This window comes from Dipodomys merriami, unplaced genomic scaffold (genome assembly GCF_024711535.1).
Source record: "Dipodomys merriami isolate MVZ:Mamm:240054 unplaced genomic scaffold, mDipMer1.0.p SCAF_28, whole genome shotgun sequence".
In the NCBI taxonomy this organism is placed as follows: Eukaryota; Metazoa; Chordata; class Mammalia; order Rodentia; family Heteromyidae; genus Dipodomys; species Dipodomys merriami.
The window spans coordinates 8,049,135-8,062,867 of record NW_027204270.1 but is presented as its reverse complement, the minus strand read 5'-3'; the positions used below and the strand labels follow the sequence as shown (position 1 = coordinate 8,062,867).

General features: G+C 40.1%; 1 protein-coding gene across 8 annotated transcripts in view; it reads right to left on the bottom strand.

The window, feature by feature from the left end:
* The window catches only part of Vps13d (vacuolar protein sorting 13 homolog D), a 242,471-nt gene that overhangs the window by 102,760 nt on the left and 125,978 nt on the right, over window positions 1-13,733 (bottom strand). For 7 of the 8 annotated variants that reach the window (XM_070037405.1, XM_070037408.1, XM_070037407.1 and 4 more), the window contains 5 exons: window positions 11,548-11,678; window positions 11,156-11,331; window positions 6,146-6,269; window positions 4,421-4,656; window positions 821-929 (listed from right to left, as the gene is read on the bottom strand). In XM_070037405.1, coding sequence (XP_069893506.1) covers window positions 821-929; window positions 4,421-4,656; window positions 6,146-6,269; window positions 11,156-11,331; window positions 11,548-11,678 — 776 coding nt within the window. The remainder of the gene's footprint in view (window positions 1-820; window positions 930-4,420; window positions 4,657-6,145; window positions 6,270-11,155; window positions 11,332-11,547; window positions 11,679-13,733) is intronic. The other variant, XM_070037409.1, reaches the window with a different exon arrangement.

Sequence of the window (13,733 nt, the reverse complement as noted above, 5' to 3'; positions counted from 1 at the left end):
GATTTAAGTCATGTAAAAATTCAGGAACACATTCCACAGGGTGACATACGTCATGTGATACAACCAATGGCCTTCCTCCCTTGAAAGCAGATTCTGTTCCTGTGTTCCCCATCCACTGCCATCTTCCAATCCCAACTTTTTTTTTTTTTTTTTTTTTTTTTTTGTCGGTCGTGAGGCTTGAACTCTGGGCCTGGGCATTGTCCCTCAGCTCTTCAGCTCCAGGCGAGCGCTCTACCACTTGAGCTACAGCGCCACTTCCGGTTTTCTGGTGGTTTATTGGAGATAGGAGTCTTACGGTCTTTCTTGCCCAGACTGGCTTTGAACCGCGATCCTCAGATCTCAGCCTCCTGAGTAGCTAGGATTACAGGCGTGAGCCACCAGCACCCGGCCCCAACTATTTATGAACAAGATTCCTGGCCCAATTTTCATTTCCTTCCTCTCCAAATCTGTCTTCTACCAGAAACATTCACCAGAAAAGAATGTCAAACTGTATCTTTCTTTTTAATAATCTACTAGAGGGGAAATTGTGCCTGCATGATATTTTTGTTTAATTTTGATTAGGGTAAGATGGGGAAACTTAAAGAAGAAAGTAACTGAAAACACTCAGAAACTCAAGAATTAATTCACCCAAAAAGGGCAGTAAGAATAAATAAGAAAAGTGTGCCCCATCTATACCAGGTGTTAGGACACAGCAGAGACAGAGAGCCGGAGCCTTCTGTCTGTGCCCTGTGCCTACCCCTACTCCATGCCTACCCTGTGCCTTAAGGAAGACCCACCCAGATTTCCATTTCCTCAACATTCAGACATTCTGGGCTCTTACCTTCTTCTTCAAAATGACTCTCTGTGTCTTTGGCGAGACATCTAAGACGAGCTCTGCACAGGTGATGGCCTTATTAGAAGCTACAGGCCTTCTCTTTCCCTCCTGCAAACTAAGATTAAATAAATGAGCGTACACACACACACACACACACACACACACACACACACACACACACACACACACACACACACACACACACACACACACACACACACACACACACACACACACACACACACACACACACACACACAGAGAGAGAAATAGTTGTAAGCAAGAGCACAAAATATATTAAGAAGAAAATTTCTGGCGAACACCTGTAATCTCAGCATTCAGAAGGCTGAAGCAGAAGGATCTCAAGTTGGAGGCAAGCTTGGGCTATAGGAAAAGACCATGTCTCAGGGAGGGAAAAAACAATTTAAATCTACAGTACACAATATTCCTTTGTAAGAAAACAACATTTATCCTCTCTGGATAGTTTCACTGGATTAAAATTCAGTTATAAAAGAATGATTAAGGGCTGGGAAGGTGGCTCAGTGGTACAGCGCTTGCCTTGCATTCCTGAGGCCCTGGGTTCGATTCCTCAGCACCACATAAGCAAAAAGAAAAAAGCCGGAAGTAGTTCTATGGCTCAAGTGGTAGAGCGCTAGCCTTGAGCTGAAGAGCTGAGGGATAGGGCCCAGGCCCAGAGTTCAGGCCCCACAACCGGACCCCCCCAAAAAAAAGAATGATTAAAATAATTTAAAGCATCTACTAAATACACACCAAAAAAAGGTAAAAATAAAAAGTCAAGGCAAACATCCCAACAAATCAGACTTTGCCAGAATATCAGCATTTTCCATCCATAAGTCTTAGGGGAAATCAGAAGGCCTTTTAGGATGAAAAGAAATCATCTCCCTCCAAGTCAATCCTGTTATGTTTCTCAGTGGCTTAAAAATCCTAAACCCTATGAATGTGGCAGTGTAGCTATATTTTAGAATGTTTGGGTGAAATTTTTGTTATCCACTTTCCCTTAATCTTAAAAAGTATTGAGTTTAGCTAAAAATTAGATTTACACCCAGATACTAAGATTCACACCTGTAATCCTAGGTACTTAGAAGGCTGAGAATAAAAGGAAGTCTAATGAAAAGTTCATTAAATTCATCTTGAAAACAGACTGAAGATGTTGCTCAAGTGGTAAAGCACCAACTTAGCAAGTGTAAGGTCCTGAGTTCAAACCCAGTGCTTCCAAAAAAAATTGCTTTCTTTCCTAAGACCAAAAGCCTATGCAACCAAAAGAAAACCAAGTTAGATAAATTACATTTCATCAAAATAAAATTTGTTGGTCAAATAATACCAGCAAGAAGCTAGACAATTCACACAATAAAACTACTTGCATACCCTATATATATATGTCATGTATTTATAAGTAATATAATATTAGATTACATAAAGAACTCTTAGCTGGGTGCCAGTGGCTCACACCTATAATCCTAGTTACTCAAGAGGCTGAGATCTGAGGATCATGGTTCAAAGCTAGCCTAGGCAGGAAAGTCCCTAAGACTCTTGTCTCCAATAAACCACCAGAAAACCACAAGTGGTGCTGTGGCTCACGTGGTAGGGTGATCGTCTTGAGCTGAAGAGCTCGGGGACAATAACCACAACCAATTGAGGGGGGTGGAGGAGGGAGAGCGTGAGGGCGAGATGAGCATCTCATTCCCGCAAAAAATTACTGAGGATATTTTAGAAAAGACCATGACACTCATGGTCGTGCTTATCAAGTGATTCAAAATGCTGCAGATTCAGCTATTCCCATTTTAACACTGAAGAAACAAGTGGAATTATGTTGTTGATTTTTAAAAGTCCAGTACTCTTGTATGTACCAAGTTTACAAGAACATTAGAATGATATCTTCACTTTAATATAAATATTCAAACAACAGTGAAGACTATAGTTCCAAGCCACTGGAACTGCTGTGAAGTTACTGCTATAGTTACTGCTATAGTCTGTAGATCTACTAAGACCTTTAGTATCTGGGGGGAAAGGAGGTTGTGGGGGGGAGAGAAGATGAGAGAAAATGAGGCAAGGGGTAACACTGTTCAAAAAAAAATGTACTCGGGGCTGGGAAGGTGGCTTGCCTTGCATGTATGAGGCCCTAGGTTCGATTCCTCAGCACCACATAAGCAGAAAAAAAAAAGCTGGAAGTGGTGCTGTGGCTCAAGTGGTAGAGTGCTAGCCTTGAGCTGAAGAGCTGAGAGATAGCACCCAGGCCCAGAGTTCAGGCCCCACGACCGGACCCCCCCCCCCCAAAAAAAAAAAAAAAGAAAAGAAAAGAAATGTACTCATTACTTTATTTATGTAACTGTAACCCCTCTGTACCTCACCTTTATAATAAAGTTTACATTTTTTTTAAAAAGACCCTTAATATCTGCTTGAGCAGTATTCTCAAGGGAGGAGGGGTTTGCAGAACCATCGCCAGTAATTACAGTGAAGATTAGTCAGTCTCAAATGAGAAAAGTGGCAAAACAGACAAACAAACAGGAGAAAGAACATTTAAGAAATATGTGCCATGTCAGGAAAGAAGGAAAGAGAAATGCACACAAAATAATCCCAAACACAGGATGAATTTAAAATACAGGATATAACCTCATAAGAGTTGTTAAGAATGACTCTCTCTGCTCTTTTCTAGCTCTCAACTTTTTCCTTCTCTTCTCTTTCCCAGCTCCCTTCTCTTTTCTAGCTCTCTCTGCTCTTTTCTAGCTCTTTTCTCTCTTTCCCAGCCTCTCTGCTCTCTCTTCTCTCTCTCTGCTCTTTTCTAGCTCTCTCTGCTCTCTCTCTGTTCTTTTCTAGCTCTTTTCTCGCTCTTTCCTCTCTTTCCCAGCTCTTGCTCTTCCCCAGGCCTTTCCTAGCCACGTGGAGTGCCAACCTTGCCTGGTCCCAGCAGGTCTACTGAATAAACCAACCCCTTACCTGAAAAAAAAAAAGGAAAAAAAACAAAACAAAACAAAGAGTTGTTAAGAATGAGGATGGATTAAAGGGGGTTATTTAAGATATAGAATAACCTAATAGGAGTTAAGAATTAGGATGGATTAATGCGGAAACTCCTATAAAATAAGAAAGAGCCTTGCCTCTTTGGATAAATTTTAAGCTAACCAAAAACCAAGGATTTAGACCTAATGGCCTTGCAAGCTAAACTCAGAGGTGAGGATTTGATAAAGAATGAAGAAATCGTCCTCCAGACTCTGATTTCTTGTTTTGTTTGTTTTGTTTTGGGTTTTTTTGTTTTTTTTTTTGTTTTTTTGGTCAGTTGTGGGGCTTGAACTCTGGGCCTGGGCACTGTCCTTCAGCTCTTCAGCTCAAGGTTAATGCTTTACCACTTGAGTCACAGCACCACTTCAGGTTTTCTAAGTGGTTAATTGGAGATAACAGTCTCACCGACTTTCCTGCCCGAGCTGGCTTTGAACCATGATCCTCAGATCTCAGCCTCCTGAGTAGCTAGGATTACAGGCGTGAGCCACCACGCCGGGCTCTGGTTTCTTGAGAAAGCACTTTAAGAAATTTAAAACCCATTAGAAATCAGAACCTGTGCCTTACAGGAACAGTAATTTAATTCTGAATTACCCTGAAAATGTGTATGTAGCAGCAATGTAAATGAAATTTTCGTAATAGAGCTGCCGGTTATCCTGGAAATCATTCATATTGCAGCTGATCTCAGAGGAGCCAGCCCCTTTCACAGTCAGAGTGATGAAGGCTGGCAGGGTGGGCTCGTCCCAGGCATAATCCAGCGATGTCATGGGCTTTACTTCAGTCCGCAGCCTGGGTTCCACTACACCATGCTGAGTGAAGACAACAGGGACCTATCAATATAAGGGCAGAGGACAAAGGGACACTGATTCAGAATGGATAGTGTCACTGCAAAATGAATCAGGCATCTGAGATTCCAGCTCTGATTGTTCTCAAATAAATCGCACAGGCAATAATCCCTAGTGAGGCCTCCCCATCTCACCTTCTCAAATGTTCTCCTTTGTTTGGTTCTTTGTATAAGGGGAAGGGTAGCATTGGGGTTTGAATTTAGCCATTCCTCTAGACCATCTTATTCTAATTTCTTGTTCAGATAGGGTATCACACTTTTGCCTAGACCCACTTTGGACTGCAATCTTCATATCTCCATCTTTCAAGTAGCTCAGATTACAGGCTACAAATGATTTTCACATTTGAAATCGTCTGCTACTCAGGAGGAAGAGATTGCAAGAAGTACATTCTGAGGCCAGCCAAGGCAGGAGTTAGCCAAAAAGCTACACATACTCTACACATACTCTTGTGGTCCCAGCTACTCAGGAGGCAAAGTAGGAGGATCACAGTCTAAAACCAGACAGGTAAAAGTATGAGACCATATCTAAAACCCAACTAAAAAAGCAAAAGGACTGTGGGCATGGCTCAAGTAGGAGAGTATTTGCCCAGCAAGTCCAAGTCCCAAAATTCAGTCTCCTGTACCACCACAAAAATGAGGAGCAGCAACAACTTCAGCCAAAATACCTCAAGGAAGTATCTCTATCGTTCCATTGGCTGCTTTTTTTTTCCTTTACCCTACTCCCCTTGACATACTTTAAATACAGAAAGGAATGAGGATGGGGAATTTGGCTATAGAAAGCCACATGTGGTAAGGCACACAGTTATTCAAAGGAGTAATTCAAAATAGAATCTAAGTCAGGTGCCAGTGGCTTACATATTATGCAATCCTAGCTACTCAGGAGGCTGAGATCTGAGGAGTTTGGTTCAAAGCTATCCCAAACAGGAAAATCTGAGACTCTTGTCTCCAATTAACCACCAAAAAGTCAGAAGTAGAGCTGTGGCTCAAGTGGTCCAGCTTTACCTTTGAGCAAAAAACTCAAGGATAAATGCCCAGACCAGGAACTCAAGCCCCAGGACCAGCACTAAAAAAACTAAATAAATAAATGAAAGGAATCTAACTATTTTCCTTTGGGCTTTACTTGGGAGGATCATACAAACCCTCACTGTGTATCTAATTAACACCATCTCTGCTCATTCCCATTGTCACTGGACAATTTAATTCCTTTCTCTACCTCTTACAATGAAAATCTAAGAGGACATCATGTCAACCAAAGTCTCTTGTCAAAATATTAAGGGATAAAAAGTTCCTTTTGCTGAGTGAAGGCTGCCCAGCCATCAAAATAACCATGAGGAAACACATCCGAACAGTCAGGATTCCAGGGTTGACCGGCTATAGACGGCCTACTCTTCTATAGCTTCCTTTGAGTGCATTACCGCATTATCACACCCTCTCACCCGGGAAGCAGCCCACTGGCTCTCCATGACATCTGGTACCTTAGAAAAGTTGTCAATGCGGAAAGGAGGAGGTAATTGGTCGGTGTCACTAAAGGAGATCCTGTATGTAGCTCCTCTCAGGGTGATTTCCACTCGTAGGAAGAAGCACTTTCCCAGGGTATCCCTACAGAACACAGAGACAAAGGAGGTGGCATTACAACGAAGAAACAAGTGCAATCTGTTTTTCCCTTGTGCTTTGCACCACCGTAACGCTGTGTGCCCCAGCGAACAGCATGGAACTTCCAGCCTACTACACGGTCCTTTACCACATGAGAAAGTAGAAACCAATAACCATATGGTGATTTCCTATCCTTTCAACATTATTAACTGATATCCTTCTATAAAGATGTGAAGGAGAGAGAAAAACCAGGAATAAGCAGAGAGAGAGAGAGAGAGAGAGAGAGAGAGAGAGAGAGAGAGAGAGAGAGAGAGAGAGAGAGAGGGAGAGAGGGAGAGGGAGAGGGAGAGGGAGAGGGAGAGGGAGGGAGAGAAGGCAAGAGGGAGAGGGAGAGGGAGGGAGAGAGGGACAAAGAGAGAGGGAGGGAGAGAGAAAGAGAGAGACAGAGAGAAAGAGGTCACCTTTTCAGAAAAAGTATGAGAAAATTTGAAAATTACCATTTTGTATCCACCACTGTAACAATGGACACATGAGAAGAACCATCAAACCACTGAGTAAGTGATTTAATATTCAATCTTAAATGATCTCCCAATGAATGACTCTTTTCAAGGAAGGAAAGGTAATTGTAAGATAAAGGCCTGGCAGGCATCGCCTTAACTGAGTAATGGTCAAACTTAATCCCCACACTGGGCCACCATACCACAGGCCTCCTGCTGTGATGCAATCATATTACTACCAAAAACATGTCACCCAAATTCATATGGAGGAAAACATCATCCAAATGCAGAAACTTTGACATTTTATAAGAAGCTGGAGCTTTCAAAAATGTCACTGTCAATAACGACGAACAGGGAGAAGTGGGACTGCTCTAGATAAAGAGAACAAGAGAATGTATTGGCCGCATAAGAAAATTATTTATTACTATTTTTATTTTTACTTTTGGGTCCGCTTGTGGGCCTGAACTCTGGGCCTGGGCAATGTTCAGCTCAAGGCTAGCACTCTACTACTTGAGCCACAGCGCCACTTCTGGATTTTTTTTTTTCTGCGTATGTGGTGCTGAGGAATTGAACCCAGGGACTCAAGCATGCAAGGCAAGCGCTCTATCACTGAGCCACCTTCCCAGCCAAAGAAAATTATTCTTGACTGGACCTAAATCAAGGACAGTGAGAGGTGCTGTGAAGGACATTTTAGTCATTCATTCACTCAGTGAAGGTTATTTGTTAGAAAACTCCGTATCTATGTTAAATTTCTCAGTTTGCAAAACTGAGAATACACATTATATAAATTATACATAATGTATATACAAATATACTTTATACATAAATATATATAAGTGGGTACCATTCCTGTAATCCTAGCTACTCAGCAGGCTGAACTCTGAGGATTGTGGTTTGAAGCTAGCCTCGGCAGAAAAGTTTATAATCTACAATTAACAAGCAAAAAGCTGGTGTAAACTCATGGCTCAAGAGGTAAAGCACCAGCCAAGAAAGCAAGTCCAGCAATCATGAGGCCCTCAGTTCAAATCCTGATACATGCAAAAAATTAATAATAATGAATAAATTTTTAAAATAAATGTAATCCTGCTACTAGTGGCATTTTTATAGGTGAAGTCTAATGAACAAGTTCAGTTTATTTCAAATCATTTAGAAAAGTCCATGTAAGATGGGCTCATGTGCACAGAAGGATTGCAGGACAGAGGGATGGAGGAAGTGAGAGGAAAAGTGGTAAGAACGGGGCAAAATGTTGAAAATTAGTAAATCCAGGTACAAGATGGAAACGGATTCTCATTTTTTGTTTCCAAATGAAAAGCTGGCAAAAGTAAAAGAGATAGATGGCTCAGTACTTTAAGGTAGCATGATGAGACTACTTTGAAAGCATTAACAAAAAGGCCTAGAAGTCATCTTCTTCCCTTTCTATCTTATGTTTAAATAATCTTGAGTAACTTTTTGGTTTAATGCTAAATTAGCTTTCCATTCTCACCATAAATCTGGGCTACCTCCATCCAGACAGACATAAAACAATGGTGGCTAGGGTACAAAGTACCCTACCTTCTTTTTCTCTTTTTTTCAGGCACAAAAGCAATTTTGTGCGGAATGCCTTGTACCATGCAACAAAAAGCAGTTTTAGATCTAGCTTCCACATGTGAGAGAACACATGTGCTGTTATTTTTAATTTCTTGATGTGCCACCATACTATTTCCCATAGTGCTTGTGGTATGTTACTTTTCTTCCAACAGCGTAACAGGATCCCAACTTTTCTACAGCCTCATCCACTTAATGGATGTGAAGTGGTATCTCATTGTGTTTCTTAGTTTTGTTTTGTCTTTTGGGTGTTAGAGCTGGAAACCATGGCCTCTGGCATGCTAAGCACACACTCTACCACTGACTGAGCTAAACCCACAGCCCTCATCATTGTGGTTTTGATTCATAATTCTTTAATGATTAGTGACGTTGAATATCTTTTCACGTGCTTCTCAGCCATTTGTGCATCTTCACTGGAAAATATTTATCAAAATGAATTCCAAGAAATGGAAACAAGAGTTTTTTCTCTTTTTGTTTTGTTCATCTGTCTTTACAGGGGTAAGCGGGGACACACAAATGGAGGGACAAAGAGTGAACAAATGAAGTAGTGGTACACGATAGACACTGTTGGAAATGAATTATACAAATTGTGGGTGGAAAAAACTGGGAGAACGCAAAGGAAAGGATGACTATGTCCTAAAAAGAATGTACTTATTATCTGATTTATGAAAAGTAACTAACCCCTCTGAACATTGCCTTTATAATAATAACATATATAAATTAAAAATAATAAAGCCAGGTTCAGTGGGCTATACTTGTGACTATCCATCAACAGATGAAGAGATAAATAAAATGTGATACAAACATACAATGGAATGTTATGCAGCTTTTGAAAAGAAAGAAATTCTAATCCATACTACAACACAGATGAACCCTGAAAATGTTATGCTAAATAAAACAAGCCAGTCACAAAAAGACAAGTATTCCACGATTTCACTTATATGAGGCACCCAGCAATCAACTTTCTATACAGACATAACAGAGAATGTGTGGGCAAGAAGACTGGGCAGTTGTTTAATGGGTACAGAGTTGCAGCTTTACAAACTGAAAACAGTTCTGAGTGCTCTATATCGTTTGTTTGGTTTTTGTTTTGTCGGTCGTGGGGCTTGAACTCTGGGCCTGGGCGTTGTCCCTCAGCTCTTCAACTCAAGGCTAGCGCTCTACCACTTGAGCTACAGCGCCACTTCCTGAAAACAGTTCTGAAGATTATTTGTACAGCAATGTGAATATAGTTACAATAGTGAATTGTATACTTAATATATTTTGTGTATACTTAATATATTTTAGCATTATTAAAAGTTTCTTTTAGCCAGGCACAGTAAAGGACTATCTGTAATACCAGCTGCTTGTGAGGCTGTGGCAGGTGGCTCACTTGAGCCTAGAATTTCAAGTTCAAAATGGGCAACACTGCAAGACAAACACCCCCCCCCCACCATCTCACAATCTCAAAACAAAAATCTATTATTTTTTTTAATTATTTTAATTATTATTTTTTAAAACATTTGATTAAAGAATGAGGCAGGATAGGTAGAAGAAGAGACATAAAATAATTATTTTTAATAAATATAAAAAGAGCTAAACTCAGAAAGTTGAAACCAAAAAGCACTGAAAAAGCAGTTACATGTCCCTCAATTTTACATGCTAAGTTACAAACACTGGGGGACTTGGAAGGAGCTAGCTATCTTAAATCTGCCTTCTCTTTGAAATGGTAAAATCCTGGCACTTTTGGGTTTTGTTTTTTTTTTTTGGTCAGTAGTGGGGCTTGAACTCTGGGCCTGGGTGCTGTCCATGAGCTCTTCAGCTTAAGGTGCTGTACCACTTGAGCCATGATGCCACTTCCAGTTTTCTGGTGGTTAATTAGAGAAAAGAGTCTCATGGACTTTCTTCCCAGGCTGGCTTTGAACTGCGATCCTCAGATCTCAGCCTCCTGAGTAGCTAGGATTATAGGTGTGAGCCACTGGTGCCCAGCTGCTGGCACCTTTGTAAAATGGATAATGAAGGCAAGCAAAAAAGAAGACTTAAAGCTCACCTACGTCTTGACTGTGTGTTGCTAGAGGACATGACCACACAAGCAATACCCTAGCTCAGAAAGAATAGAGGCAACAGGTAACGGCTGTCATTTGGAGTCTGACTCCCATTTTTTGGATGGACAGCAGGAAATGTTTCCCTTTCTTTTTTTTTTATTTCTCCCTATTTTAATCCTGTTATACCAAACTAAAACTGTCACCTTGTGAGTCTCATTTTTTGTAAGACAATTTGAAATGCTTTTCTTGCATGGATCTCCAAGACCTGATGTCATGTGGAAACTTGGAAGCTGACAAAACCCCTCATCTACTCTTCTGTAACTGTAGGAAGAAAGATTAAGTCATCACTGGCTAGTTGACTTATTATTCTAACAAGGACCTTGAGGGTCATACAGGACAATGAAAGCCAGACAATTTAATAACAGCATCAAGTTAAGAGAAGCATGTACAAATGCTAAGAATAGACAAAAATATTTGTAATTGTGCTGTCATCTAAGCACAGACAGAATTTCCAGACATCCAGGAAAGCATGAGATGAGTGCATTGCTGCCCTTGGACTTACTCCTTTGTAGACCACAGAAGTTACTCAACAGTTCCAACCGCTAACAACCCCATTAACTCATTCCATCAAAGTGCTTACTCCTCTCTAGATTTTGCAAGCTCTAAGGATATCATCTGAGCCAGAAATACCTCTGCCTACTTTACAAAGAGCAGAATGGGCCTGCAATTCACATTACTGCATCTCAAACAAGACTACTTTTGTTTCTAGGTCAAGCCTTGAACTTACCTCATGTTGATATGGAAGGAATTATTCTTGTTGACTTCAAAGCCTCCAGACCAAATACAATTGGGAACATCCATCAATCTGACACATAATAGCTGATCATAGTCATTGCGAGGCCAATGGAACACCACACTGGAACCAGGAAGGGTGGAAATGTAACCCTCCGGATTGGCTGTTCCCTAAAACACACAGAACCACTGGCTTTAATCAACAAAGCAATACTCAGCAACATATAAAGGTCCGCTGAGTTCCAACACTGAGCCTTATCTTCTGGCAGGAACTATTTGGGTCATTCATATCATAAAATGGACAGTATTAATGTAAGATGAGTCATGACATTAAAACTCACTTTTGATACTAAGTAAACACCGTCCACTCAAAACCAAACTGCTTACCTGTCCCCTGGCAAATTCCCTTTGTGCAAATGCGAGCTTGTGAGATGACTTGTTGTCTAACAGGTAACGGGGCGCAAAGATGACCATACAGGTATCGATATATCGGCCTCGGCCTTTCTTAACATCAATACCTGCAAATAACAAGAGCCATCTGTATGAATTACTCATAAGACAGTAAATCCTTGGTCCAACAAAAATAAACAGGTATCACAATTAGCTTCTCTGAGAAAAAAAATTATATCACCAGAGGATATGGAGCCTTTCAAGAATGTGATATAAACTGTAATTTTATGCAAAGTACAAAACTATTCTGTTTTCCCATTTAGGCCTTAAAAAGTCTCAAGGACAACATCAATAGTCTCTGAAATCTCAGCTCTTCACAGAATATGTACCATTATAGCAGAAACTAAAATATATAAGCATTCAACCACATATGCCTCATGTTTACAGTTACGAAACTAAGACAAGTTCATATGATGCATTCCTACTTACACATAAACAAAACTTTCTCCTAGAGAACTTGCCTTTTTGGCAGGCTGTGATGGGAATTCAGAAGTATCTGGTTGGATTTGCTCTGATTGAACTCAAACTACTTATCTAGTACTTTCTTTTATCCCATTGTCCAAGATTCCTCCTCAATCACAATGCTACATACTAGAATTTATATCTATAAAATAAGTACGTCTTTAAAAACAATTTGCCTTGTAAAAGTTAAGATGTGTTTGTGACTTTAACTAAATATCACTATTCCACAATACTGTGAAATATGTGAAATTTATGTAATCATCTAATCTCAATTTTTAAAAAAAAGTGAGAAGGGATGGGTTAGGAGCGATGGGTGGCAATGTTGTCAGACACCTTGTATTCATATACTGTTTTGTAGAATGGGAACTTCTTTGTACAACTACTTAAAAATAATAATAAAAATGTTAAAAATAATAATAATAAAGTACAAAACACAAAAAACTACTACAGACTGGAAAAAATAATAAAACAAGAAAATCTCAAAACAAGTTCCAAGTAAGCAAAATGAAATAGCACTGAATTACCTTTAAAAATCTGAAGACACTTTTTTTTTCCCCCCAGTTGTGGGGATTGCACCCTGGGCCTGGGCACTGTCCCTCAGCTCTTCAGCTCAAGACTAGTGCTCTACCACTTGAACCACAGTGCCACTTCCAGCTTTCTCTGCTTATGTGGTGCTGAGGAATCAAACTCAGAGCCTCATGCATGCAAGGCAAGCACTCTACCACTGAGCCACCTTCCCAGCCCTGATGACACCTTTTTAAAACCACAAAATAGTGGATAAATCATCCATTCATCCAGACAATAAATGCAGTAATTATACTGAAAGCACTGGACTAAGGTCCAGCTATATAACATTTAAAGCATTTATAATAAAAATAATAAAATATCAATAATGTTTACTGGCCTCTAATAAAGAAAGACTTCATATTTCATCCTCATAACCGCCTGAGTTACAAACCTAATTAAGTCTATTTTACAAGGAGAGGCACAGGAAGTTAGGTAACACAGCTAGTAGATGGTATGGCTGGGGTTCAAACCAAGCACCTGCCTAGACCCAGAATCTCCACGAGGCTTTTCATACTTTAATAGGATATATATGTATATGCAAGATTCCAGCTCAGCAGTCAAGTCTGGAGAAAACCATAAAAATGAAAGAATTTGCCTTTCTATAGAATAATCAGATACTGATTTTCTAATACAATCCCAGTTGCCAATTCCAATGCATATTCATAATGCACTTGTACTGGCTTAGAAACTCTGATGTTCCTTTACTACAGCTTGAAAATACTTGAAAAACTGAGAAAATCGCAAGAATAAATATCTGTCTCTGAAACGCCTTTGAAAAGGAGAAGATATGATAGGAGGAAATCACAGCCCAAAGCTGGTTCCAGGCAAATATATGAGACCTTATCTGGAAAAAGCAAAAAAGGATTGAACTTAGCTCAAGTGGTACAGTGGGTGCCTCGCAAAGGCCATGTGGTACTAGAGGAAGGAAATAATCCTGTTGCTTTTCTTCCTGGGGTATGCAAAAAAGGTTTAGTTGCCAGAGACCAACAGTATGAGAGTTAGCTGATCTTAACTAACACAACATTTGCCTGTAGAAGATGAATTTAACTTGATGCTACAAAAGGTGCTAGAGTATCCAAACCAGTACACACTCT